Below are 27350 nucleotides of genomic sequence, written 5' to 3' on the forward strand. Positions count from 1 at the left end.
GATTCACTGTGTTGTTTTGATTTGCAAGTTGTATAGAAGTGCTAGTGTATTATAGTTAATTAAAAAAAAACCCTTAAATTGATTTTTGTTGGATTTTATTGGTTCTAGCCTAAAAACAGCATCCCTGCTTAGCAGAGAAGCTTGAAAAATCAATGGGCTGCTCTTTCATCTGTTTACTTGAGCAGGCTGATGAAAAAGGCAATGTCTGCATTATTTTCTCAGTAGCACTTACATTACTGAAGTATCTGTAAGAAGTGAAAATATGGATTTTTCTGTGCTTGGAAATGAAATGTTTTCTTACCTGAATTCTTCAAGTGTGTGTAAAGATTATTTTCAAACAGTTTTAAGGAAAATACAAGTAGTTTTTTCAGAGAATAAATGCAAAGTATTTGTGTTTTCTCTGCCCAGTTTGTTTTCCTCACCTATGTGCTTGGAGTGGCCTGGCTCGGGGTCTTTGGCTTCTCTGCTGTGCCTGTCTTTATGTTCTATAACATATGGTCAACTTGTGAAGTCATCAAGTCTCTTCAGACAAATGTGACGGTTCCAGGGGACCAGATCTGCGTGGATATCAGGCAATACGGTACTCATTTTAATCCTGATTAAATGCTTCATCCTTTCTTCTCAGTCTGTCTTCAGTAGTTTTGTCTCAGCCTTATCAGATGAATTGAATGCAAAAGCATCTTCTATCTCTGAATGTGCTGTTATTTTTCTAATTAATTCACATTACACTGATCTCTGTCCAGATGCAATCAATTTAACTGAACTGGCAGGTCATTTATCTAAAATGATTTTATAGTGGTTTCCAGTACTGTAGTATTAGGTTTGAAAACAGATCAGCCTCAAAATAAACTGCTTGGAAACAGTGATGAGAAACAGATTGTGGGTTTTGAGCCCATATGCATATGTTCTTCCCTTTCAGAAAGTTGTTTTACATTTAAGGATGAAGTTAACACCTGAACGTTGCTCTGACAGTTGTTTTCAGTTAAAAAAAAAAAAACAACAAAACAACAAAAAATGAATGTGCAATTAAAAGTTCTGCCTTAACTAATAATGAATTAATAGTGCTTTCTGATGACATGCAGAAATCTGAGGGAGCTGGGACAATTGGGACAATAGCTTAAAATAGGGTCAAGTTGTTCATTCCTTAAGGTGAGTTTTTCCTGAAGTTAATCTTTTCAGCTTTCCTTGTGCAGAAGATCTTTTGTCACCATTACTTTTGGATTCATTTAAGTTAGCATTTTCTAGGAATGTTTCTTTCTTTGGACTAAGTCATCCAAAGCTGAAAAAATGGATTCAGAGTTGAAAAAGTAAGAAAGCTTGGTTTTGCTCTCCTGTCCAGGTAAGTCCAGTGGAAGAAAAGATAAACTAATTTTAAAAGGAGGAAGTCCCCAAATCAGTTAAATGTTTGGATCCTGTTTTAGCAGCTGACAGCAAAAAGCTGGGATGACATATTCTTCAGCACCAAAGCCTAGGACTGAAGGGAGATGTGTTCCTCCACTTTCTTGCTTCTCCTGGTTGTTTTGAATCTATATTAGTGCCATATAGGGCTGTGTTGTTGCTCTCATCAGTAAAATCATTTGGGTTTCAATGTGTGATGGGAGAGAGCAGCTCCTTAACAGGCAACTTGTGTCACTGAACTGTCCTCATATTTTTGGATGGAAGCAGTAGCTGAAAGGCTTCAATTATATATTGCAGTTGCAGAGAAGAAACTGACTTTAAAGTAAATCCTGTAAAATTCTTTTGAAAGCCCTACCATCCTGAGATAATTTCAATGACCTGCTGCTTATAGACTTAGTAATTCCAACCAGCTGTGTTGAAATGCAAAGTTGTATGGGGAGACAAACTGGTTTTCTCCTAATTCAAAAGGGTTTTGCTTAAGCCTTACATCTGTTATGGGCCCAAAGGTTTGGGTTATTTTAAATTTGCTAGATCCTGTTGACTTTTCAGACTTTGAATCGTGTAAGAAAAGTAATTGGGAGTAAATGAGGTGTGTCAGACTGAATTTTCTTGTAGCAATGTCCACTTGATGCTTTTTACCTATTGGAACTAAACCAGAAAAAGATCCTGCAATTCTTCCCTCTAGCTGCAAATTCACACTCTTCTACAGTAGTTACTTGTTCAAGTAGAACTTAATCTAGTAAGTGCTATCCTGAAAGGTGCCAAGTACCTCTGAGATGCAGATTCTCTCTTCAGTGCTGAGTGAGGGAGTAGGCAGGGTGCAACTGGACCCAAAGTGCAAAAACCCAACCAACTGTTTGGCTGCCATATGGGAAAACCACATCTGAGAACATGCCTTGGCAGCAAGCCTCAGTGTGAAGAGAAAGCATAACTTGAGGGAGTTGTTTTAATTCCTCCTGCCAACTCAGAGCTGTACTGGTCAATGCACAGATGCCCAGAATGGGAACACAACTGGCAAGTGGGTGGAGAAGATGAGAGTGGAACAGAAAGTGTGTGTTGGTTGCTAAAATTAGTGGTTTCTTTTGCTGTGGTATTTCAGGTATTATCCCTTGGAATGCTGTACCTGGCAAAGCCTGTGGCCCGATTTTAGAGAACATCTGCAACACGAATGAGGTACAGAAATGTTAACCTCTGTGCAGCTTTTGCCTGCAAGTTACTTGGGCACCATGTAATAACTTCATGAAAGTTTTTGGGGAGAACTGGTAGTGTAAGGAGAATTGCTTTAAACACAACACTGAAATAACTGCCATCCAAAAAAAGATAATTATCGCAGAATATTTTTATTTTCTAAAGCTTTGCTACCTTGCTACAAACATGTTTTTATCTTTATTCTCGAGAACACTTGAAATGCATTTTATACTATCCTAATTAATTACTTCAATGTTTTTAACATGTTTTTTCTCTAGTTCTACATGTCTTATCATCTCTTCATTGTGGCTTGTGCTGGAGCTGGTGCCACTGTCATAGCACTGGTGGGTAGTATTTTTTGTTATTATGTAAAGTGTTCATTGCAGGCTTAAGATGCTTTAAGAATAAATTTTGTGTATATTAAAAGTAGTGATACTAGACATTAAGGAGGGTAAGCTGTAATCACCATGATTTGCTGCTATGGTTCGGTCACTACAAATCAGCAGGTCCCCAACTTTTGCTTTAAGAAGTCATCTTAACCTGCCTCCCACATACTTACAAAAAAATTATTTGCATGTTCTTTGAAAATCCTACTTCTACCCACTATTTCTGCTTTTATGTCCACTATTTCTTTTCATTTTTGTAGTTTATTTGATCAGCTGCTGGTAACCTCTTGGTTTTTTTTTGTCTGGACCCAGGCAGATTGACTAGTCCAAGCCTGCAGTGCCAGTTACAGGTAGCAGTTGGGAAAGGGACATTAACAAGATGACTTGCCTCCTATGTCTAACGCTTCCTTTAGTGGCCAGCTTCTAACCTTGTGCCAGCCAAACCAAGCTGTAACACTCACAATTTGTTGACAAAATAGCCCTAAGTCTGTATGGGGTTATTCTCCCCAGATAAGTGGCAGGTTATTTATCTTGTATCTTCACCCTGGAAGAAGCTCAGAACAACGTCCGTTTTAAAAGTATCAAGTTGCCCATGTGGGCTTGAGCCGTCACCTTGTTGTATCTTACTCTGCTGTATTTTGTTCTCTTCCACCAGCTGATCTACATGATGGCTACTACATATAACTATGCTGTTTTGAAGTTTAAGAGTCGGGAAGATTGCTGCACTAAATTCTAAATTGTATAAGCCCAGTAAAGAGCTGCATTGCGTAGCTTGAAATACCACTGACACCCTAGGCTAAAAGTCTAGCTTCCTGAATTTTGTTACAGTAATTGTAAATAGCTTCAGTAAGCATCATTTAGCTTATCAGATTAATAAAATGACTTCTTGTATATGAACTATGATGTGAACGAGATCTGGCTATTTTTTAATGTTGAGAGGATTCAGTTACTGTAGGGGTGTTTATAAAGCATCCTTCTGAAAAGGGGATGTTTTCATTGCAAGTCTTCACTTGCATTTTAACAGTCATCTCAAACAAATACTGGAACAGTTCAGGGTCACAATTATTAATTTATTCTTCACCATGAACACCAAATACAAGTAGCCCCAAGCATACAAAATATATATTGATGACCAGGTATTATTAATTAATTGGCTTGTATTTTCAAGTGATTCCATGGATGATGAAGTCAATTATTTTCTCACTCTAAGTAATTGTCAAATCTTGCTCTTCCTGGAAGAAAATATATCCTTGTCTTGGCTCTGCGTAAAACAATCACATTCTTTCTTTTGGACCCTGAACTAGTAAGAAACGATAAACACACTGCTTCTGTTCTTGTATGGCTGCACTTTAGTAACTGATTTCTCAGTAGCCAGATCTCAGAAATGTAAGTATGACTGCACGGGAAGCAAAACCATGCATAGATCACAGGGACTTTTTACACTGTTGTGGGGGGGAAAAAAAGGAGAAGCAAATCAGTGTTTTCAGATGTAGATGTTTTTGCATGAAGTATGGGGAAAAGAAGTTGGCAAGAGATGAATGCATAAACTAGAAAAAAATCTACATAATAATTAAAAAAAGAAAACTGTTTGCTATATACAATGTAAAACTCTTCACCTGAGGTTGGACAATGGAAGTTTAAAATGTAGCTATAAAAATACAGGATTAAGACTTCTTAACCCAGAGAGTGCATGCTTTTGCTTAGTTTTGGACTCATACTTTGTTTAATTTTTCAATGTGTTACTGTAGCCTTGTTCGCGTAAATAAAGCGGTTCACAGTTTCGGGGTTTTTTCCATGGGGAGGGTGGAATTCTCATCTGCTTGTTGGGGGAAAAGACTTACTGGGCTCTGGGCTTGGATATGCATAAGCACCACGACCTTAGAAGCAGTTCTTCTGAGCACCTCGTAGTTTACAGATTACGTATATTGCCACATACAAAAATGTTTTCCTGCTTCCCCCATTCTGCATTTTAATTGATCCATACAACTCTGTAGCTCATTTTAATATTGTTACACTAACTTTCTCCAAATTGTGAATAACCAACTGAATTGTTAGCATGCCAAATTCTAGAGACCTTTGAAAATAGCCTCTGTGCTTGTTTTAATAACAGAATGCTTATTAACGTAGAATAACTTTTTGTTGTTGTTATTTAAAAAGTGTCTATTAATCTAACTACCAGCTTGCTTTGCCTCTTGACATGCTCACTCGCCATCATGCTCACCCTTCTCTTCCAGATCCACTTCCTCATGATACTGTCTTCTAACTGGGCCTACTTAAAGGATGCAAGCAAAATGCAGGCCTACCAAGATATCAAAGCAAAAGAAGAGCAGGAGCTTCAGGATATCCAGTCTCGGTCAAAAGAGCAACTCAATTCTTACACATAAATGTTTGCCACAGTAATTCAGCAGAAGAGTTCTGTAGCTCTGACAAATCAGCAAATAGCTGCTCTGCAGTACAGATGTGTGTCTACCAAACAAAATTAGAAAGAAGTGCAAAAGCTTCACATTCCAGCTCCTGGACCACTTTTAATAGGGAAATCCTCCCGTGGGTAATCTTCCATCCTTTCATACAGAGAATGGAGGGTTTATTCCAGGCATTTTAAAAGGCAACACTTTAAAAAAAGTGACCAAATTATTCTTCTTTGAGACTTCCAGTGTTCAGTATTTGACTTGTGGTACAGCATGACGTCCTGCACAAAACCATGGCAGGTGCTCCAAACCAGCAGGCAGGAGATCTGTGTAGAGCTTGGGCACAGGCACATGCACAGGTGTGACTGAGTGTCTCCCAAACAAATCCGTGGCCAGCTGGGATTCCTGACGTAAGCTCCTGCTTACCTGAGGCACAGCTGCAGCATCTCCCAAGCTGCAAGGAGGCTGTCTTGGCATGCCCTGTACCTGGGCCACAGGAGCAGTGCACCACTCCTGTGCCACACTTGCCCATGATGAACCCGTCACATCCCTGTGCTTACCTGAGTGTCGAGCAGATGTCCCAAGTTTTAATCTCTTTTATTAACTATTTAATGGAATGTAGAGCCCTGGATAATGATCCCCTTCTTTGAAAATAAATGTCAGCTTTGCCTTAATATTTATTTTCTATAAATGTTTTAGCATTTATATAGTGGCAGGAGACCATTATCCTACATTTTAAGTAAGTGAAAAGTGTTACCTTATTAAAATGACACTGATCTGACTATTCCAAATGAGTGGGTGAGAAAGTTTGCAGAGTTTTACACAAACAATAAAAATTACAGCCATAAAAAAATAATACAGGATGTCCACCTTTCTCTATCTTGGTGCTTAGCAAATTTATAGTCAGTGCTTATGTGTTTTCCTTTTTACAAATTAATTAGCACACTAAGAAAACATGGTGTTCAGAAAAAAAACAAAAACAAACTGGTGCCATTTGAAAGTCATTTCCCATAGAAGTCTGCCTTCTAATTAATGTTTTTTTTTCAGAAGCATTCAGTGATATCTTGAGTATTAGTGATGGTATATTTGGTGTTTGTTCTATATGATATATATATATATATAAATGTTGGGGGGGGGAAGTAAAAATATATCATTCATTTGAAAAAACTAAATATTCAAGTCATACCCCTGCTAAGCTGATGTGTGGTTTGATAGCTCTGACTGTTTGCTGAATATACATCAAAGGAAGCACAAATTCCTTCAAATCAGTACTATGAGAAAAGGCATTTTTGGGGGTATTAACTTCAAATATAATTTTTTTGTTAAAGATTGAAGTCTAATTTGACAGTTTCAAAAAAGGGGCAAAGTTGATTGATGTAGAGCAAATATGACAAAATAGCATAGTGTATGTTCTTACCTGTTGCATGAAGGAGACATTTCTACAGCAATGCAGGTGATGTTCTAGCCCAGTGTTTGCATAAGGGTAATAATGGAGGCAGTGTCTTAAAACCTAATTCTTTTCTAATTCAGTGTAGCTATTACTGGGAGTTTTTGAAGTTTGTTTAAGTAGTCTAATATTTTTATGTAAAGAGCATTAAATTTTGCTATGTATAAATTTTTGTAACCTAACAGTGAATCAATATTTTCTATCAGTGCCAAGGGCTTCCTGTAGTTACATCCAAGTGTTAAAATAAATATTTGTAGATAATAGACGACACTTGTGTACGCTTATTTGAAAACAGACCTACAGCTACTCCATGGCAGTGCATCTCTAGCTTTTTGTCTCTATCTGGAGTGAAACACGTTGTGTTCTGTAGTGCGCACTCCCTCCTGCGTGGGGCAGGGATGCCCTGTAGGTGCACGCTGCAGCGTGGGGAGGCAGCGACTGTGTCTAGCATGAAGTAGTGGTAGTTGTTCCAGGTCAGCATAATGCAACAAGCACTACCCATCCCATTCCCGACACCGAACAGGAGGAGTCTCAGAAATTCTGTAAAGGCCAATGTGGCTGCAACAGCAGATTAAGCAGCATGCAAAATTAGACAGACTAGCCAACACCTCACATTTTAGCTTTGTTTCAAAAAGCAAAGTTTGTATCTGTCACGTTTTTGATACGTTGTGTTTCAACATCCAGTGAATTCAAGACAGAGCTTTGTTTTTTGCCCCTAAATTCTGTCAAACTTGGCTTCATGTTCTTGCAGTTAAATCACGATGAGCAGCCTCAAATGCAGTGCAAGTTGTAATATATGCTGCCACCCGAAATTACTTCATTGATAAAAACTACTGTATTTTATACTGTAAATAAAGTTTAATGATCTTGCCTATAATCTACCTACAAAATACAAAGCTTAAATAAAGATGAGTTAAATAGCATTTTTATTTTAATCTCTCCGTTCTGGGCTGGTTAATACCAACAAGGTGATACATGAGATGGGTCACTTTTGGAAGCCGTAACAGTAGAAGGGCACAGTAGTTTGGGTCCATCACACTTGACACTCTGGAATTGTGCAAGCCAAGTGTCTCCACAGGACACCTTTAAAAGCAGATGATGATGTCTAAATGTTTTGTTACCTGCACACAGTTACTTTCACCCACACGGTGCACCCTTGGGAGAAGAAGGGGTTGGGGGTGGGGGTTGTCCTATTTTCCAGGAATTCAGTGCCAAAACAAATCTACCCCAATATACTGATCGGTTTCTGTTCACTGCTTTGTCCTTTCTCTAACCCCACCCAAGGGCTTCCTCCTGGATTAGTGGCACATCAGGACTCACTGTTCGAAGTCAATGACTGAAGTGATGAGACAGCTCAAAAGCAGCTTTATTAATTTATAATTACACAGCCTGCAATGTTAGTGCTTAACATGTATTACAACTTTTTACAGGCAGAAAGCTGCTTTAAAAACATTTTTCTTATCATAATAATAAAAATTGAAAAATCAGTAGCTATTGTTCACCAGAAGCTTTCATCCATGTCTCCATGAGAAATGTCTGCAACACTGTATTAATCATAGGAGGAAGAGAAAGAAAGTGATAAGTGTTCAAAGTAGTTTCTTACGTTAAATATTAATAATTTAAAAAGAAAGTTAAGAGACTGCCTCTGCTATAATTATCTTGATGTTTCAGTGAACTGAACCTTAGTCCTTAAGGGTGAGGATTTGGACTGTCATTAACTGAAAGCCATCACCTGTCTATCAAAAAGCAGAACTATCTATCTGCTGCTTCCATAGTGCTTACCCAGTGAAAACAACACTGGGTGCCAGCTCAGGAGCACCAGGGTAGGGTCTGCTTGTTCAACAGCACTTTAAAGGCACAGATAATACTGAATCATTACGAGAGTTATGGTGAGCCTTTAGGGTGGGTTGTTTTTTTTTAAAAGTGCTCCACATTTTTTGCTTATTTTCAAGTCTACATCTTCAAATAAACTGAAAAACTTGATAAGAGGGTTGTTCGATTTTTTTCCCTTACAAGCAACTAAAACCTACATATCCTTATTTATCAATGCCTAGAGATAACCAGAGAAAATGCCTGGGCTGTCGTAACTCAGTGCAGGCAGCCAGAATCTCTGAGAAAAGCATGTTAAAAATCCACACTATCACTGATAAATCAAAGCTGGAGTCAATGTCAGCAACAGACTACGGGCCAGGTGCAGCACAGGCAAACCTCCATGCAGGGGATCATCACCCCAGAAGAATCCCTCCCACGCCAGCTTACTGCAAAGGAAATCAGATGCTGCTCAATTGCAGATAAAAAGTTGTAACTGCCACAGAAACTGAAACAATCATTGAATGCAGCTCCCAGATGTGAACTCCATAAAATGCTTAACTTGCATGTGTAAGTACTGGAAGGATCCTCATTTTTCCAACATATTTGCTCTTGATTACTAATTTATTTTGTTTTCTAAGGAGGCAGGTGTTTCTTGACTGTAATTCATAACTATTTATTAAATTTGGAGTAGTAATAATATTTATTAATATGTAGCAATAGTAATTAATATTTTATTAATAGGAAGTAATAGAAATTATTAATACATGAGCCTTACCTGTCATCCTTTTCACTAGATAGAAGTCCCTCTGAATGTGATACTTCTCCTATTTCTTCTTTTATTGGATCCTGGCAAGCAAGAGAAAAAAACATACTTTCTATAACTGGTTCTTAAGACAAAGTAACCCTATCAATAGTACATGTATTTTTAAGGCACTTGCCCTATTTCTACAAATGCTACATTGAATCTAGAATAGTAATGCTTTGGAAACTCTGATTGGGATCATGTGTGAACAAAAGTATCCTGCATTCCTTCTCTGAAGTAATGTCCACCCATACCTCTTCTTTAAAGTAAAATGTTCCATTTTGCCAGAAAAAATTCTGTCAGTTGTGGTAGTGGAACAGAAACTCACCTGGGTAGATTAAAACTATTTAAACACAGCTTAAACTAAAAATTGAGAACATTTAAATCACAGAATCACAGAATAAGCTGAGTTGGAAGGCACCCACAAGGATCATCGAGTCAACTCTTGGCCTTGCACAGGACCATCCCCAAGAGTCACACCATGAGCCTGAGAGGATTGTCCAAACACTTCTTGAACTATGTCAGGCTTGGTGCTGTGACCACTGCCCTGGGGAGGCCTCTTCCAGTGCCCAACCACCCTCTGGGTGAAGAACCTTTTTCCATTATCCAGCCTAAACTTCCCCTGACACAACTTCAGGCCATTCGCTTGGGTCCTGTCACTGGTCACCCCATCAGTGTCTGCCCCTCCTCTTCCCCTCACGAGAAAGGTGTAACTGCAGTGAGGTCTCCCCTCAGTCTCCTCCAGGCTGAACAGACCAAGCGACCTCAGTCACTCTTCACACAGCTTCCCCTCAAGGCCCTTCCCCATCTTTGTTGCCCTCCTTTGAACACTCTAATGGCTTAATATCTTTCTTATATTGTGGTGCCTGAAACTTCACACAATATTGAAGGTAAGGCTGCCCCAGTGCAGAGCAGTGTGGGACAATCCCCTCCCTGACCTGATCTCCTGATGCTGTGCCTGATGTCCCCAAGGACATGCTTAGCCCTCCTACTACCCTGGTACCTAAAAATCCCAAATTAGCAAACTCCCTACCCACAGGACACCAGCAACCCTTACAGAAGACAATTTTTGGTGTTTTTTCATTTGGACCATCACACTTTTTCCAATACAAATCCAAACACTCTGCTCTGCAGGTTGCTACATAAAGTTTCTAAATGAAGAAAAAACTAAAATGTGAATATATTCTTTTCATTCTAAGCATGCCTAACAAGACACAAATTCAGTCAATAATATTATTGGGACCATATTTTGAGGATAATCACCTTATTTATCAGTTCCTGCTCTCTGCTCTGCTGAATTATTCTCATGTATTTTTCTAATGGATTTGGAGGAGGATCCTTCATATTATCTTTGGCACTGGAATTGTTATTCACAGATTTTACTCCCTCCTCATCTTCTTTTTCTTCATCTATTGTCATTGAGTCTTGGATATGCTTTAAGACACAAAAATCAAAATTAAATACTGATTAGAAAAAATACCTTTATACCTGTACTACATGCAGGATTTCACGTTAACCTCAGTCAAACACACCAGTCTTAACAGCATTAAACTTCTCACGTATCGTTCAAGACAAAATGTTAAGCTATTGCTTCCATTCTAAAAGTGATATTCAGGAAACGCCACTCCAAGCCCTTCTGGATGTCCGAGATGCTGTGAGGGCTGAGGCTGCCATGTGTGACATCTGTGCCTGAACTGAAGGTGATGAGCAGGCACAGACACACAAGTTTCCTGAAGGGCCTCGTTTGCTGGTGCCAAGAGTTGTGTGTGCATGTCTGATCAGTACCAACCACCCCACCGAATCAAATGAGCCAGTTTAAGGGTGGGAAGATGAAATGGTAGGGAGCAAAAATACACAGGACCTAGAAATCCAGAACACTGCTTAAACACATGCTAATAAACACTACTGCTTAAACACAGGCTAACGAACAGATGGACATTAACATGCTCTGGTGGTGTCCCACCTGCAGTGGTCCAGACAGTGAAGTATAGCTTGTTCCAAATGTCTGGTGCCAGTGGCTTTCCAAGCTTTGGCCATAAAACTGTAGCTTTGACTTACATGAAGAATGGAAGGAAAAGTATCTGTTTCCAGTGAAAATGTTACTTGGCATAAGGAGACATTCTAGCAAGACTGGCTAATTATACAAGTACATAAAATAACTTAGCCTCTACTACTTTCACCTCATAGAATGAAATCTATTTTTAACCAAGTAACACACACAGCAATCCTAAAATGCAGAGAACTACAAAGCTGCATTACTGTCAGAAATTAATTAAATCATCACCTCTTTGTTAATGTTTTCCACTTCTTTTTGCTTGCTTTCCAAAGCTTCCTGTTGTTCTGTCTCTTTCCTTTCTTCTCTTGCTTTGCTTTCTTCTTCTAAGTTTTCCTCAGCTTCTCTGTTCTGTTCTTCAATCTGTCTTTGATCCAGCACTACTGTGAAAAATTATTTCAACATCTGTCATTTGATTTATGTAGTTCAAAAATCACTACAAGAGCATATAAATAAGTACCAGGTTTCTGTATAACTTTAATAGTAAATGAAAAACAACTGGATATATTGTTTTAGATACATTAATTCTTGGGTATTGGATAATGTTTTTTCCTTCTAAACATTTTCAGTGTGATATATGACTCTGTAAGAATCAAGCAGTAGAGCCAAAATAGAGGCCAGAGAGTTGACAAATCTATGTGCTTCTCGTTCCTCTCATGCCAAAGTTACTATATTCTTGCCTGCTCTGCAATGTGGTTGAATACAATCCTTTATATTTATAAAGCAAAGTACTTAAAACCCCTTTGAAAATTATTGCAGGACACACTGCTGATCTGATCAGTGTATTTAAGGAGCTGTCTACATAGAACAGCATCAGATAATAACATGAGGAGCAAACTAAAGTGCTGGGAATCACGAGAAGTTGGAGAGCTCTTCTCAAAATAAAAATAACCATAACACTTCCATCTAGACCAATTAGAAAAGCAGCATATGCTGACTGAAATCATCCTTATCTAGCCTTGTGATAATACAGTTCACCAACACAGTCATGAAAAAAGAAAAAAAATCTGGGCAAGCAGTACGTGAAATACTTTAGAACAAAAAATTTGCATGTCTTATTTCTATCAAGAGCAAAAAGTATATTTAATAATTATCCTAAAGAAAAAAAACTAATCTCTTCAGAAGCTGGACAAAGGGGTGGGACAGGGGGCAAAAATGTTTAAATTAAAATGAAATTTAACTAAAACCAGAGTAAAAAAAGTCATCCTCATACAGAACAGCAAAAGAAAACACTTCTTACTCTTTATTACAGAATTAGCATTTTTGGAAAATTTTTCAATCATGCCAGCATACACACCTAGAGACTGTTAAGACTGTTAATCATTTGGCTTTTTGTTTACACCTTTAAAAAAAGTATTTTCTTTTGCTCTGAGCTGAGAACTCACTTAAGTCCTGCAGTGAAGTAGTTGTTGCTGGCACAGGAGCTGTGACACAGTTTCCACTGACAATGTCCCCAGATGGATGCAAGGCAGCACTTTCACACTCCTCTGGCATGTCCCCTTGATCTGGAGATGAAATTTGAACAATGGCTTCATTATTTTGTAATTGCAAAAGTGGATCACAGCAATGGACACAAAGTGTGGGAATGCCTGAATTAGAACACATAAATATCAGCACTAATTGAGCATTTTCCCTTCAACTGACTGTCTCCCTGAAGATTATCATAGGCATGACAGAGAATTGTTAGTTTTGAAATTAGCTATTGGAACACATTTGTTTATAAAGCCAAAACTGAGGAAATACGTAACACAAAGCCAAAATGTTTTAATTTCTTTATACAATCAAGATACAGGTCACAGAAAAATTACACATTCAAGCTTAGCTCATCCTTCCTATGCATATAAAAACAATCTTTAATTATTTGCTCACACACTCTTTATTGTGAACCTTGCTTTCTTCACTGCACAGGATGGATGCTTTCTCATATATTCTACTGTCTTCTCACTGTGCAAGGTGGCTCTGAATTCAAAAAAATACAATTACTGTCCTTTCTCTGTGATCATTGCAATGATACTCAACAGCTTCTTATTTATTTGCAAAGTATGCAGACTGCTATTATCTCAATTTTATGTGAGAAAGAAAAGATAAAAAAAGTTAATGTGGTCATTATCTCTGTGTATCCAACCTGAAATATATGGGACCATTCTCCCAAGCATTTAGTGTGTGTGGCTCAGCTTCGCGAACGAAGATTTGGGAAGGGCTGTCCCCACGTGGGTGTGCAGTGGATTTTAGGTGAGGCTCAGCATGCGCAGAACTGGCCCCACCGTTTCAGTCCTGAGGTTCATCTGCCACGGCCGAGCGAGCTTGGACAGTGCCAGTGAAGTCCTCAGGACTAGAACCTACAGCACCCAGCATTTCCCAGGAGGTCTCCCATCCAGGTACTAATCCGGGGCTGACCCTGCTTAGCTTCTGAGATCTGACGGGATCGGATGTCAGGGAGGCATTGGATTTCACTGTCACTGTCCAAGCTCGCTCGGCCGTGGCAGATGAACCTCAGGACTTAAACGGTGGGGCCAGTTCTGCGCACGCTGAGCCTCACCTAAAATCCACTGCGCAGGCTGGAAGGGCACACCCACGTGGGGACAGCCCTTCCCAAATCTTCCTTAGCGAAGCTGAGACACACACACACACACACACCCACACACACACCCCCACACACACACCCCCACACACCCCTTGTGATAAAGGTTTAGAAAACATCAAATTTCCATTCTTTAAATACTATCGATGACTCAAGGATTTTTCCTTTCTACATTATAATAAGTGAAATATTTTGCACAATACAAAACAAGGGAACCAAACCGATCAGCCTTTCTCTCAGAATGGTTTGAATTTCTGTAAATTAAAATGCTTTTAAAGGCAATACAGATGAAAGCATCACAGAAAAATTCTGTCAATCTGTCAGTCTAGCTAAGTTAGGAGACTGTCTTCACTTTCTTACAAAAGCAACAGAGTCCTGCCAGCTTCATCTAGGAATAAATTCTAGGTATGGGTTCTCTTGTTAGATCAAAATAATGGGCTATCACACTCAAAATCTATTCTGTTTTGTTGCTCTCCCTTTAAATTATAAAGTAATCAACAACATTATTTCCATATGAGGCACCAGTGAGCATCAAGGGAGGTAATATTTAAATAGTAAAAAAATTCCTTTCACAAATAGGTTCCTGTTAAACATTATGTCTAACTTCTAAAGGTCTGCTAATGACATAAACAAACAAAAAAACCCAACCCCAAACCAATATAGCACAAAACATCTTTAAATTAATCCTTCTGCAAAGGAATAAAAACCTTAACCCTCTTCATATACTTTCACTGCCTCATGTAAAGGTGGACAGTGATAGATGTATTATTCTCTTAAGATAAGCAATTTCTCCCAACAGAATCTAGCAATTTTTTCTTGCTAGAGCTCACTCACAGTAGGACTAAAACACCTCCATATTTTCTGGTATCCCCTTCACTTCATTGTTTTTTCTACTCTTATCACCTTCTTCCTTCATCATATATTTTTCTGTATTCTTTGATTTTACATTCTTATTCCACACCTCCCTGCAATTCCTCTTGACCTCCCTCCTCCCCTTTTTAGCCATTCTGATTTCCTCCTACATATGAGATTATCTTTTGATGCAGCCTGAAACAACTAAAGTACTGTTGCTTGAGAAATCATCAGCTAATATGAACTCTTAGAACTACTGACTACCACACATCACTGACACAGTAGTACCTCACTTGTGCACAGCATCTACTCAGCCCTAATTGCCAAGAAAATGACAGTCTGTTGTCATATGTAATAAAATCCAAGTGAAATACGTAACATATTCCCCAAAGTCTCTCATATGAATTAAACAAACAAGTCTAAATCTAATTAAAATGTGAGATGAGTAGAAAAAGTTAGTGGCTAGAGGCTTGGTTCACATTCAAATAATACATTTAAATCTTATAAAAAGAAAATAAAATGAGATTAAAAAAACCCAAAAAACACTGAGTAAAGCTTCACAGAGAAATGCACAGATGAGGCATCAGCTTCTGTTAGTTATCACTAAACACTATCAGCACATGTGCTGTTTAAACAAACATTAACTTTTTTGGTTGGTTCATTTTAAAATCCTGAAAGGCATTTTCTCATAGATCCAGGAGAGCAAACAAGGGCATCACTTCACCTTCCATACAACCTAACCACGACCAAAAGAATAAACCAGTCTGGAACTCAGGAAAACAATCACACCAGTTAGAATCAGTGGTTTGAAAGAAAATATCCCTAACTCTCCCATACAACAATTACAATCTCCTCACCAACTATGAGTTTAATTACACCACAAAATTCCACATCTCCATCAGTCTCAAGACTTGACCTAAAAAAATCTGGAAATGGGAAGGGTGTTTAGCTTGCTGCTCACATCTTTCTCATTGACAACTTCACTTACTTTAAATCTACAGAGTCATGTGAGATAAGGCTGCTCAGACCCAACATTAGGATGTCACTCAGATGCTGAAAAGCTGTGAAATAAAGCCAGTAACTGTGCTTCTATTTCTCTCTCAATATCCAAATGTCTATAAAGTGCATTAAATGTTATTACCCTCCTCTTCCTACAGTCATTTAGTTATATCAAAGATTTCTGAAAACTGACCCTGCAGCATACAGAGAGAAAGAAACATTTTAAAGAATGCAATCAACAGGGATCAAAAATGCAAATAAATAAAATGCTGACCTCAGAGAAAAAAAAATTAGGATAAAGTTCAGGTTTCAGTAACTGAACCCCAGGTTTTGAAACGACTCAGAGATGCTGATTAATGACAGCATAATTGCAAGAGTTCTTCAGACATTTGCAAACGCTCTAAAGCAAATTCTAATTCATAATATTATTCAAGCCTCAGTTACTGAAGGAAAAATCAAGTGCATGCAGTGGCTGAAGAAACTGACCTTCAGAATTACAACCTCATAATACTTTTTCTGATATTGGTCCATGGCAAACACTCTTCGGCAAATATAATAAAGCCTCAGTTTAGTTCATATTAATAATAATTCCCTTATCATCTGAGATAGTTGTTTCCCTTATTTTCAAAATCAGTCAGAATTTTTTCTCTCTACCTACAGCCTTAAAACTATGAAGACAATTGTCCTGAAACTGTTGAGACCTAAGGTGTTGAATAAACTGTCTCAAATGCACTAAAACTTACCTTCAAGAGAATAAATGTGTTCTTCAAGGTCCTCATACGTCAGTTTCTTTGGTTTGTGGACATGACTGAGATCTTGTTTATCTGTTTGTTGACTCTGAAGCCTGAAAGAATAAGGAAGGACATAAGTAATTTAATAAATATAAATGCTGAACTTTTAAGCAAATAGCAATCTGATATTTACTCACATGCTAAGCAACAGACTAAACCAAACCTAAAATCCATGCAACTACAATGCTGAACGTTTCTGACTCCAAAGCTGGGTTATTTAAATCCAGTTCTCTAACTGATAGTCAGCTCCATCTCTCTGATAGCCATTTCCCTGCAGCCTTTCCCCAAAGCTTTTATAAACAAGTCATTACATTAAAACAAAATACACTCTCAAAAGGAGAATACAAATGAGTAAGAAAAAAAACAACAAAAAAGAAGAAATACAATGAATTGTGATACTTAGTCAACCAAAATTAAGAAATTTGCCTTTTTAAGCTCTGTGTTAGTTTAATGTCCATTTTGGTGTCATCTCAACAGATGTGTTTGAAATGTATTAGGATTAGATGTCTGGCAAAACACAGATGCAGGGGTGAAAATCTGGGTGCTATCAAAAATGGGGTTAGTGCCCTCATTCTAAATGCCTGTTTATCTCATCAGAAAGATAATATGAAAGAACAATGTCTCCCATGTGACCCAGCTACTAAATTCTGACCAGAACCAGAACAGCAAAAGGAGTGCAGGTCACTAATGAAATTCAGCAGCAGCACTTCATAAAGGAGCTTACTTGGCACCAGCTGGTGCTCTTCACCACAGCCTAAATATGTTTGGGCTTACAGTTTCTAAGGAACTCAGGTCTTCCATGGGGCAACAGTGGAAAACAAAAAAAAAACATACCCCCACAATGAGATTTGTTCATTAAAAAAAGAATAAGTAAATCTGGGCACAAACAAATAACTCTGCATTGTCAAAAGGATAGTTCAGTAATATCAGTGGGGGAAAATACCCTGTAAATTACATAGGGCAGAATAAATGGGATTTCAAGTTTTTAGAAGTCTATTTCATGTTGATTAAGTGTTAAGTAATCCTTTAGGATGCAGGTTCAAGCATGCAACTTTCTTCAACACTGTGTCCTGCAACACAGCTAGAAAAAGAAAGAGCACACGGCCTCAGTAACAACCTTCAATCAGTTTCTTTAGGCCTAAACAAACAAACAAACAAAAAATTAGATAATAATGTGCCTTATCACTCTAGTCTTCCTGTCTGTTTACTGGCTTCCTTCATACCACTCATATCTTGGAAGATAAATAAACAGGGAGCTCCTGTAGTCACAGAAGCAATTGTTCTTTCCCACTGACAGGGGTCTGACTTCTATCAGCTCACTGGTGCTACAACATGTTTTCTTTTCAAAGTTCCCATTGCCACTTAAAATCTACAGGTCAGAAACTAATCCCATAATACACATCAATAATGTGGCATTTGCCTAATAATGAGAGTAAATAACTGGAAAAGCCCACACATGCATTTTTCAAATATTTCATATAACAGAAAACAGTCCAGGGCACAAGAAATTAAAAAAATATGCAAGCAAAGAATGTTTTTCCTTTAAAAAAGTCTTGGGAAAGCAGCAAGTTCAAGACAACTATTGGGACCTTATACCCTTGCTTTGTCGTAAGAAACCCAAGAAAGCAACTACAACCCATAGTTGCCTGCCCAGACCTGTGTCTGTTCTCTGCTAAACAACTTGCTCATACTGTTTGCTTCTCAAACAGGATGGACTCTACAACATCCTTCAAAGAAATACAGTCCCTCACAGGATTAGAGCATTTTCCCAAGTCACCTTCACATGCAGGTTAACATTCAACCTTCATTTTTTAAGTTCTGTCAGAAAAACACAGGAAATCTGTGACATACCATAGAAAATGTGAATGAGTAGGGAAAGGAGAGACAACCCTAAAGGAACACTTGGGAAAGTAACCTCACAGTCCCTAAAAATCCCAGCAGCTCATTTCTAAGGCCAAGAAACACACAGGCTCTCCAAAAATTCTAACCACAAAAGAGAGCTCCTCTACACTGAATTTATCTTGAGGCCTTTATAATCACAAAATTAAAAAGCCCTGCAAATGCCTGGTAGAGCTGCCCAGGGACAAGCTGTCTTTCTTCAGCTATCAAATCACAAATGATGGCTGGCAGGTTAAGGCCAATTCCATGGTCTCTTCTTAGGAAAAAAAATTAGAAGTTAAATACTAGAGCTTCTTCTGAAGACATATTCAGGACTCTCAGTTTTGGAGAGTGGCCATTAAGAACAGAAGAACTTCATACATGGAAATAGGAGAAACAGAGAGAAAAGGGAAGTCATTTTTATGCAGCCTAATTTTGTCAAGTTATTAAGTTTTCTAAAAAAGATCTTAAAAAAATAAAGAAAAAGAGTAAAGTTTTGCTACCCATCCCATTTCCACATGCAGAGGAGACTGGAGGATCCTATTTTGAAAACAGGCAAGTGAACAGGTTCTTCAGAGAGGAAAAAAAACCATAATAAAGTTACATTACAGCTCGTTAATGAATGAAGTGAGAACGTACAATTGCCTTGATTTAAATTCTCAAAGAGGCACCAGAAATTCAAATGCTTCAATCAGCAAAAGCTCATCAGTCAGGTCACAGATGTGAAAAACAGAGACATAATTAAAGAGCATAGGTTTGCTCCAAGCAAACCAAAGTGTTTGGGCTTTTTTTATAACTAAGTTCCTCCTGAGGTATGATATTCAAAAATGGAAATCTTTACCCATCTTTAGAAAACTTTTCACTTTAAAAAAATAAATGGCTTGCTTGACTTGTAAAAGCAGCTATCACTGTGAACACCTATATAAATATTTCTTCAAAAAGCAGGTTAAAAATGTTGCTTTGCAAGCAATGTTACCTGATTTTCTGGCCATGGTTGGATGGTGAGGAAGGAACAGACTCAGAAGATGAAAGGAGATACGGCTTTGAAATAGGAGAAAGTACTTGGTCACTGCTCTGCTGTGAAGAGGTAAGGGATGAGCTCCTGATGTCTGCAGAATAAAAATCCCACAATTTGTATTAGTTATTTGTCCTACCATTTCTTAGAAAAGGCTGGTTGTACAACACATGCATTTCTGAACTGTGCAGGCACCACCACTCAAGGGCAATTAACATGCAGGTCTTAACATGAACTTTCTTATACTGGTTATTTCTCTTTTTGATTTACCTCTCCTGTATGGAAATTCTCCTCCACAAGCCTTCTCCATCATATTCTTACTTGTCCCAAAGTCTGTCATTCTCATCACCCAATTATATGACCATGTTCACTACAAACTGCAGCCCCTCTGCCAGCACCAAGTAATTTCTCCCATGCTTGGCAGTAGAGGAAGCACTCATGGACCTGGATTTCAAGCTAGGGATGTGCTTACTAACCAGCAAAGGATAATGCTTGAGGTCTCCCAAAGGCCATTCTTCATTATGAAATTTAACTTACAGGTTTCATTTTCTACAGGTTCATGAAAGTAAGTGACAAAGCAGAGAAGAAAACACTTGAAGATTTAATCCTTTTATCAATGGCTCTAAAGTTATCATGGAAACGAACAGACAGTATGACTAGAAAGCTTTCTAAGAAACCAAGGTGAAAAACAAAATTGCATTCAAAAGTCTTTTAATAAAACTTGCTAAGTCCAGCACTTTGGTTATACTTTGTTTTGCAATCTCAATTTTCCTTTCCTGTGTAGCTGAATGAGTCTTTCATTACTAGAGTGTGATCTACTAATTTTCCCACAAGATATGGTATTCACTCAATAAGCAGGATTTGTTGTTTTTCTTCTCTTTATTATCAAATACTCAGCTTTTTTTTTGGTTCAAGAGATACATGAAAAGCCACTACTAACACTCACACACACCTGAAGTTCTTTGAGGTGGCACATAGAAGTGCCCCCTGTTCATGGTGCACATCCCACTGCAGAAGTCAAGATGCTTCAAACAACAACTGCCCATGGATTTTTATCCCCAAGCAGCCCCTATGCCCACACAACACAGTTGAATACCCTCTAAGGAAGCTGCACACAGCAGAACAGGACCCAGCAAACACACTGTGCTCACACATTGGCAGTACCTGTTCATGATGGGAACCTTCAGCTCATCCGACCTTTTTATTAAATAACTTGACAAATCTTCACGTGCAGAACAAATGGACAAGAACAGCACATAGTACTTACTGTGTGCACCTCCTCACCATAACACATCCTGTGTGTCAGGACACAGCTGACACACAAGTCATCTGATACAATAATTTACTACAACCTGTTGCTATCTAGGATTGAACTTACTGATTTTGTACTAAAAGACAAAGGTCAGATCTTTGTCTCACAGTATGCTGTCTGCAAGACTCACCAGCCTGGCTCTTTCTCATCAGAAGGTGTGAAGCTTGGTCAGTAACAATCAAGGTGAAAAGCACTGATCAAGTAATAGGAATGCATGGGTCAGATGGCAATCCAAACTTCTTTCTCAGTAACTGTTTCTTAAGTCACATTACTGCCCATTATAGAGAGTAAACAGGAGAAAACAGAACAGGATCCTGCCCTATTTTTAGTTGCTTTTAAAGAAATGAGCTTACTCCTTCCCAGTAGAAAGTCAAACCCTGAAATATGTCCACTGTGCATGGGCTTGGGAAGGAGAACAGTCAAATGCATGAGCTAATTTAAAGAAAGAGAGAAAACTGCATAATCCTTCCACTGGCAGACAATTCATTCAAACAGCTGATAGATCTGCCAACTGCGGGTATTTTAGAGGAGGACACCCTTCTTCCTTTTATTCTCCAAATATAGGTGCTGTTAACTGAGCAGTACTTAACCTCACTTAAAGAGAAAACAAATCTCAGACTCACATGCATGGATGGCATCTTTTACCTCTTTCAATCTACCCCAAGGTGTTCAGACTGGCATTTTCAACAGCACTGAAAAGCTCCACAGACATTTCCAGAATGTCTTACAGTTTTCTAACAAAACCACATCTGGTGCTTCAGCCATCTCTAGCACGAAAAGATAATATATATACCAGCATAAAAGCATTCAGAAGACACTTGAAAGAGGGGTGACATATCAGTGGGGAACCAATCTAACCTGAAGCAGACAAATCACGCCAACAGCACGTTACGGCTGAAGCTCCCATGCTTACCATGCCTGGTTTCCTACACTACATATCACTCAAGTTCTGTAACTCCTGTATCAGGTATAATGCACTCTGATCCCTCTCCAGAACCAGTCGGTCTTGTGCATTAAGGAAAGAACACATCCATTAGAAAAAAAGAGATCCACCATCCTGTAACTAGCCACTGAAAAGTACAAACACAGGAAGGATTGCTAAGGTTAGGCACACAACTCTAGTTTTAACATCCTAATTTTTTAATAAAACCCTAATATTATGAAAGGTTTTGTGTGTGTGCAGTATTAAACAAATAGTGTGGGTACTTTTACACAGAAGCTGACAGAACTTAGAACATGAAAGACTGCTTTGGAAGTTCAAGTTTCAAATATGTTCTCAGTAACAGAGCATGATACTCTACATGCAGAAACACAGGGACAGCCAGAATCAGAGTGTTTATAACCTGTTTCTAATAGTGCCCATTACTAAACTAAACTAAAATTAAAAAAGAAGAATACTTGTATTTTAATTCTAGCAACACCCATCCAACTGCTCCTTTTTTGATTCTCCTGACAGAGACGTTTTATTCCTGCATCTATACTTGCTGCCACAAAGCAATACAATTTAGGTATGAAAAAGCACGTCATTCTCTTTCCTTTCAATGTCACAGGATTCTTGGGTCTATGAAGCAGTAATTAATTGATCCCTTTTCACATCACTCACTGTTTTCCAGATTTCCCACAGCTCACCTCAGCCAACTGTCTTCCAAACTAAGCTGCCCTTGTATTTAACCTTCCTTCATAGAGAAGCTGACCTTTTTTTGTTTTGCTATTATCTCTTTTTTTCCATCCTATTAAATCCACTAGGAGCTGGGGTGACAGGGATTGCATCACTCAAGAAGCAGATGTATTGAAGATTTGAAACAACACAATTTTCTAAAAAAAATTCTTTTCTATTTTGTTTGCTTTTCTGTGTACTGTCCATAAACAGAACAAGAAAAAATATTAATTACTAGACACTATGAAATTAAAAGAAAATTAAAATTTTCTTATCATGACCAAACACTAAACCCTTCCCCCTTACAATTGCTCAGGAATATATGATAAAGATGTCACAGCAAAAAGAACAAACAAAAGCAAATCTGGACCTCTCAGACTGGAAAGCTCAATTTAAGAGAAGACAGAGCAGTCTTCTGCTGCACAATACTTAAATGAAAGGTTAGAAATACAGAAGGGAGGTTGAGAAATAGTTAATGTTACAAAGTAGTTGTACCAAGTGTTACAAAGTAGCTCAAAAGTAGTACCTTTTGAATGAAACTCTGCATATCAGAAGGTTACACCTGTAGTGAATTATATGGCACAGTCTTCTCTTGAAAGCTACCTAAAGGATGTTTAACCTCCCTCAACCTATTTTGCCAGTACCCGTCTCCAGGAATAAGCAATATTCCAAGCATTTAGTGGATTTTGTCTCCTGCAAAACCATACCTCCTGACTTCTCCTGCATCTTTGCAAATAACAAATGAGTGAAAAACTAACAGTCCGAAATCTTTCTCTTCTCATAGCACAAGGGGAACAGTAAGTAAAACCCCAATACTGCATTGCATCAACAACCATGACTTACCATCTGGAATTTTCTTGTTACTGAGGTCTCTCATTGATTTGGAAATGGGAGTAGAAGAAAGGCGTCTTGAAGAAGATGTTCCTCTGTGTGGTGGTGTTAAAGGATTTTTAAAGATATCAGCCTGCCCAGTTCTTCTGATGTGTTCCTCACCTCTTGGACTGCTCAGAAGGGACTGTGTGGAGCTGGGATTATCCTCTACAAGTTCATGCTGGGTAGTCAAAGGGGCTCTTGGACTGCTCAGAAGGGACCGTGTGGAGCTGGGATTGTCCTCTACAAGTTCATGCTGGGTAGTCAAAGGGGCTCTTGGACTGCTCAGAAGGGACCGTGTGGAGCTGGGATTGTCCTCTACAAGTTCATGCTGGGTAGTCAAAGGGGCTCTTGGACTGCTCAGAAGGGACCGTGTGGAGCTGGGATTGTCCTCTACAAGTTCATGCTGGGTAGTCAAAGGGGCTCTTGGACTGCTCAGAAGGGACCGTGTGGAGCTGGGACTGTCCTCTACAAGTTCATGCTGGGTAGTCAAAGGGGGTCCACTCACGGCACACTGTAGCATTAGAGACTGCATCTTTCTTGGTGTTCTGCTTGCAGCTGCATTCAGCATGACTCTGTGCTGGTAATTCCTGTAGGCTTCTTCCAAGTACTCTGCCTCTTGTGCCAGTTCTTTGACTCTAGCCTGGGCCTGCGCGATGTACTCCAGGTCCGAGTCCGGAGAAGCGCTGCGTGGCTGCGACTGCTGTCGGCAGCCAGCTCTGGGCACAGCATTTACCTGCAGCACATCAGCCATAACAGGATTCTTCAGGAATGCACTATCCACATAAATATCATGGGGGACAACTCTGTCACTGGTGAAGTCAAGGACGGAGCGATCGACAAGCGAAGGCTTTGGGTTCCGATACACTTCATTTTCCAGAGCTAAATGACAGCAAGAGAATGTGAATGACACTAAAGAGATAGAGGAAGACCCATAACAAAACAAAAACAGTAAAACGTGGCATTTAAATTCCAAGTTGATTAAAATTATTTTAACATGGATTTGGCTTATATTTTGAGAATTTAATGGGCTGTTTTAAATGTATTTTCAACGTAGCTATAAAGCTGCAAACTTTCACCATCATTTTTTAATATATAATCCTTCCACATAAAACTACCTTAAGTACATACTCTATAACATCATTATTTATATTATATTTAAATAAATAAATAAACATGAAAACATCACCACTTTGGATACATTTTATTTAATCATGCTGTTAAAGGCTGAGGAACACACGACATACTACAGGTCTTAACAGTTTCCTTCTATTTAGAACAAAAAAGAATTTTGGAGGAAAACAAGATAGCACATAGAAAATATTGTGAGTTTGGGTTTGGTTTTTTTAAAAGTACTAAAAACTGTCAGTTATATTGAATATTTTGGGGCTGTCTCCTTCCTGGCTTGCACTTGCATGCTTCGACAAGCCCAAAAGACCAATCCATACGGCTGCATCTTTCTTAGCAGAATCGCAACCTTGTTTTTATTATACATAAATGGTTCTTCCATGACTTCATTAACACTGATGTGAAGTAAAAGTCCCTGCAGTACTTTCAGTCATTTAATTAAAATACATATTTGCTATTTTGACACTAAGAAATTTCCAATTCCAAACAGTATTTATTGGTACTTGTACCATAAATGAAAATGTACATATTGATCTAGCGAATAATGTAAAATATTGCATATACTGAACTATGATGGAAAACATGTTGTATTTAATACATAGTCATTGCAGAATTCAAGTCTATTTTTTACATCAAATACACATCCCAAAATTTTTATTTATAATACTTGATATTAGCAATTTGACATAGGCATCTTTAGAGCTACTTTTCTTCAGCAGACTTTTTGCTTTATGCAAGTGCCTCTGTTTCTAATGCCCATACAAGATAAGTTAAGCATAAGTTAGGCAAAAGTTATTAGCCTTGACAAAGTCTGTTCACAAGTTAGACTTAGATTTCTGAGATACACAACACAATTTCAAAATGATTGTTCTTATTATGAACATTCAAGAATCAAAATGCATTAAAACACAACTTGCTTGCTGGAAAAACCCGTTTATGTTATCACAAACATTAATGTGTTCATACTGAGGAAAAACAGACCATAAAAATATGCAAGTGTTCAGGGAGGAATGTTTTTTTCTGAAAGGAAGTTGTAATGAGTCTGGCTTTTACACTGGGCTTTAAAATACGTTTTGATTTTAAATTTTAGATCTACTCCCTGGCTGCAAACTAGCTCTATGCAACTGCAGCTTTTTTAAGCTTCTGGAAAGTTTTACACTTGTCCTTCAGAAAGAGCTGAGTGGTGTAAGATACAAACCTGCCTGTGTTTGTTTCACTTGCAGTTTCAGTTCTTCAACCTGCATGTTTAACTTTCTGACAGTAGCTTCAGACTCCAACAGTTGGGTCTCTAACTGGGCACAACGTTCAACCTGTAAGAGATCAAGAGAAAAACAAAACCTAGCATAACTCAGATAAAAAGAATACTCTCAGCTGGCTGAATACTTGCTTTCCAAATGTTTTTCAGGTCCACTCAAACCACGTACACAAAGTACCTTACTGAGAGTCAGTACTTAACGACTTGTTGATTGGGAAAGATTTACTTTGGTTATGCTGGGTTGGTTTTACTTTACAGTAGTTTTTTTGGTGGGGTGTTGTTTTCTTTAGAGTTGTTTATATGGAAATAAGCACAGTACAAACAATCCCTCTAACTACATGCCAGACAGCCTGCAGAGGTAGACGAATGTGGAAAACATGACAGGAAGAAGAAAGGATTCAAATAATTTAGAAATAATAATTTACCTTACTTTGTAGCTGCTTTTCCAAAATCTGCTTACGACTTTCAAATTCATCTAGCACCAGCTTCCTAGAATGCTCCACTCTCTTCAGCTCCACTTGGCAGGCCAGGTAGTCTGCTGAGGGCTGGGACAGCTCTACCCAGAAAGAGAAGTATTAGACTCTCAGCCATAGAATAACAACTGTGCACTTTTCTACATGATAGCCCTTGAAAATGTAAAGCTGATTTGTTTTTAGGGACATAACTAGGCTTTGTCTGAATAAACTACTTGGGGATTTTTTTTCTTCCTTTTACAAAGGACAGAAATTTTTGTTGGGGGTAGTCATATAAGAACTAGACCCAGACTATCCTATGCTGGAAGAAAAATACTTTATGTAACTGGGCATTCATCTCTTTTCTCCTGCAATCACAAATGCACACTAAAAAACCTTGATATTTATACCTATATTCAGGCAAACACTTAAAATACTATGTTCTTTTACCATTATTAACCATACTAATGCTATGGTTAGAAATATTGCACTGCTTTTTTCAAAGGGTGAAAGAAATAGCCTTCATATTATAGCTACCATTTAAGTGAGGATTTCTACCATACAGACATATAAAAGAAAATAAATTTACATCAAGGACTATGTAATTTTATGCAAACCTTAGCTTGGGTTCCATGCAAACTACCAGTAAACATGATACAAAGAAAGTATTTTAATGAAAATCTATTTATAAACAAACACTTGTAGAGAAACATAAACAAGAAAATCACTAAATCATTCACACTGACTCTCTCGGAGATGCTGGTTCTCACTGCGAGCCTCATCCAACTGTTGCCTAAGTAGTTTATTCTGCACTTGGAGCTCCAATTTCTCCTCCTTTAGCAAAGGATAGTCTGATACCTCTTTCAGTTTTTCTGTCAGCAATTGATTCTGTCTATTTGCCAACAGAATCTGGGCCTTCACGGACTCCAAATCCAGCTGCAAATAAAAAACAGTTTAGAAGCTTATGAACTACTGTACTGCTTAACAATTATTTTTATTTCACATTTTTTTTAACCTGCCTCAACTGCACCAATTTCAATACAGCTTCTTTACATTCATGTTTACA

The 27350-nt window shown here is 38.3% G+C and overlaps 2 protein-coding genes across 10 annotated transcripts in view; one reads left to right on the plus strand and one right to left on the minus strand.

Annotated features, from left to right (window-relative positions):
- Positions 1-7750, plus strand: part of GPM6B (glycoprotein M6B) — a 116188-nt gene extending 108438 nt beyond the window's left edge. For 4 of the 6 annotated variants that reach the window (XM_071560062.1, XM_071559805.1, XM_071559970.1 and 1 more), the window contains 4 exons: positions 409-580; positions 2498-2571; positions 2865-2930; positions 5207-7750. In XM_071560062.1, coding sequence (XP_071416163.1) covers positions 409-580; positions 2498-2571; positions 2865-2930; positions 5207-5356 — 462 coding nt within the window. In that variant the 3' untranslated portion in view covers positions 5357-7750. Of the gene's footprint in view, positions 1-408; positions 581-2497; positions 2572-2864; positions 2931-3627; positions 4023-5206 lie in introns of those variants that run through there. The other 2 variants (XM_071559877.1, XM_071560147.1) reach the window with 1 other exon arrangement.
- A 425-nt stretch (positions 7751-8175) lies between these two features.
- The window catches only part of OFD1 (OFD1 centriole and centriolar satellite protein), a 33248-nt gene continuing 14073 nt past the window's right edge, over positions 8176-27350 (minus strand). For 3 of the 4 annotated variants that reach the window (XM_071559453.1, XM_071559588.1, XM_071559666.1), the window contains 11 exons: positions 27031-27220; positions 26258-26388; positions 25776-25887; positions 23423-24331; positions 19572-19704; positions 16670-16770; positions 12880-12999; positions 11726-11877; positions 10705-10875; positions 9415-9485; positions 8176-8371 (listed from right to left, as the gene is read on the minus strand). In XM_071559453.1, coding sequence (XP_071415554.1) covers positions 8326-8371; positions 9415-9485; positions 10705-10875; positions 11726-11877; positions 12880-12999; positions 16670-16770; positions 19572-19704; positions 23423-24331; positions 25776-25887; positions 26258-26388; positions 27031-27220 — 2136 coding nt within the window. In that variant the 3' untranslated portion in view covers positions 8176-8325. The remainder of the gene's footprint in view (positions 8372-9414; positions 9486-10704; positions 10876-11725; positions 11878-12879; positions 13000-16669; positions 16771-19571; positions 19705-23422; positions 24332-25775; positions 25888-26257; positions 26389-27030; positions 27221-27350) is intronic. The other variant, XM_071559527.1, reaches the window with a different exon arrangement.

The sequence above is a fragment of the Pithys albifrons genome, chromosome 1 (genome assembly GCF_047495875.1).
Source record: "Pithys albifrons albifrons isolate INPA30051 chromosome 1, PitAlb_v1, whole genome shotgun sequence".
In the NCBI taxonomy this organism is placed as follows: domain Eukaryota; kingdom Metazoa; phylum Chordata; class Aves; order Passeriformes; family Thamnophilidae; genus Pithys; species Pithys albifrons.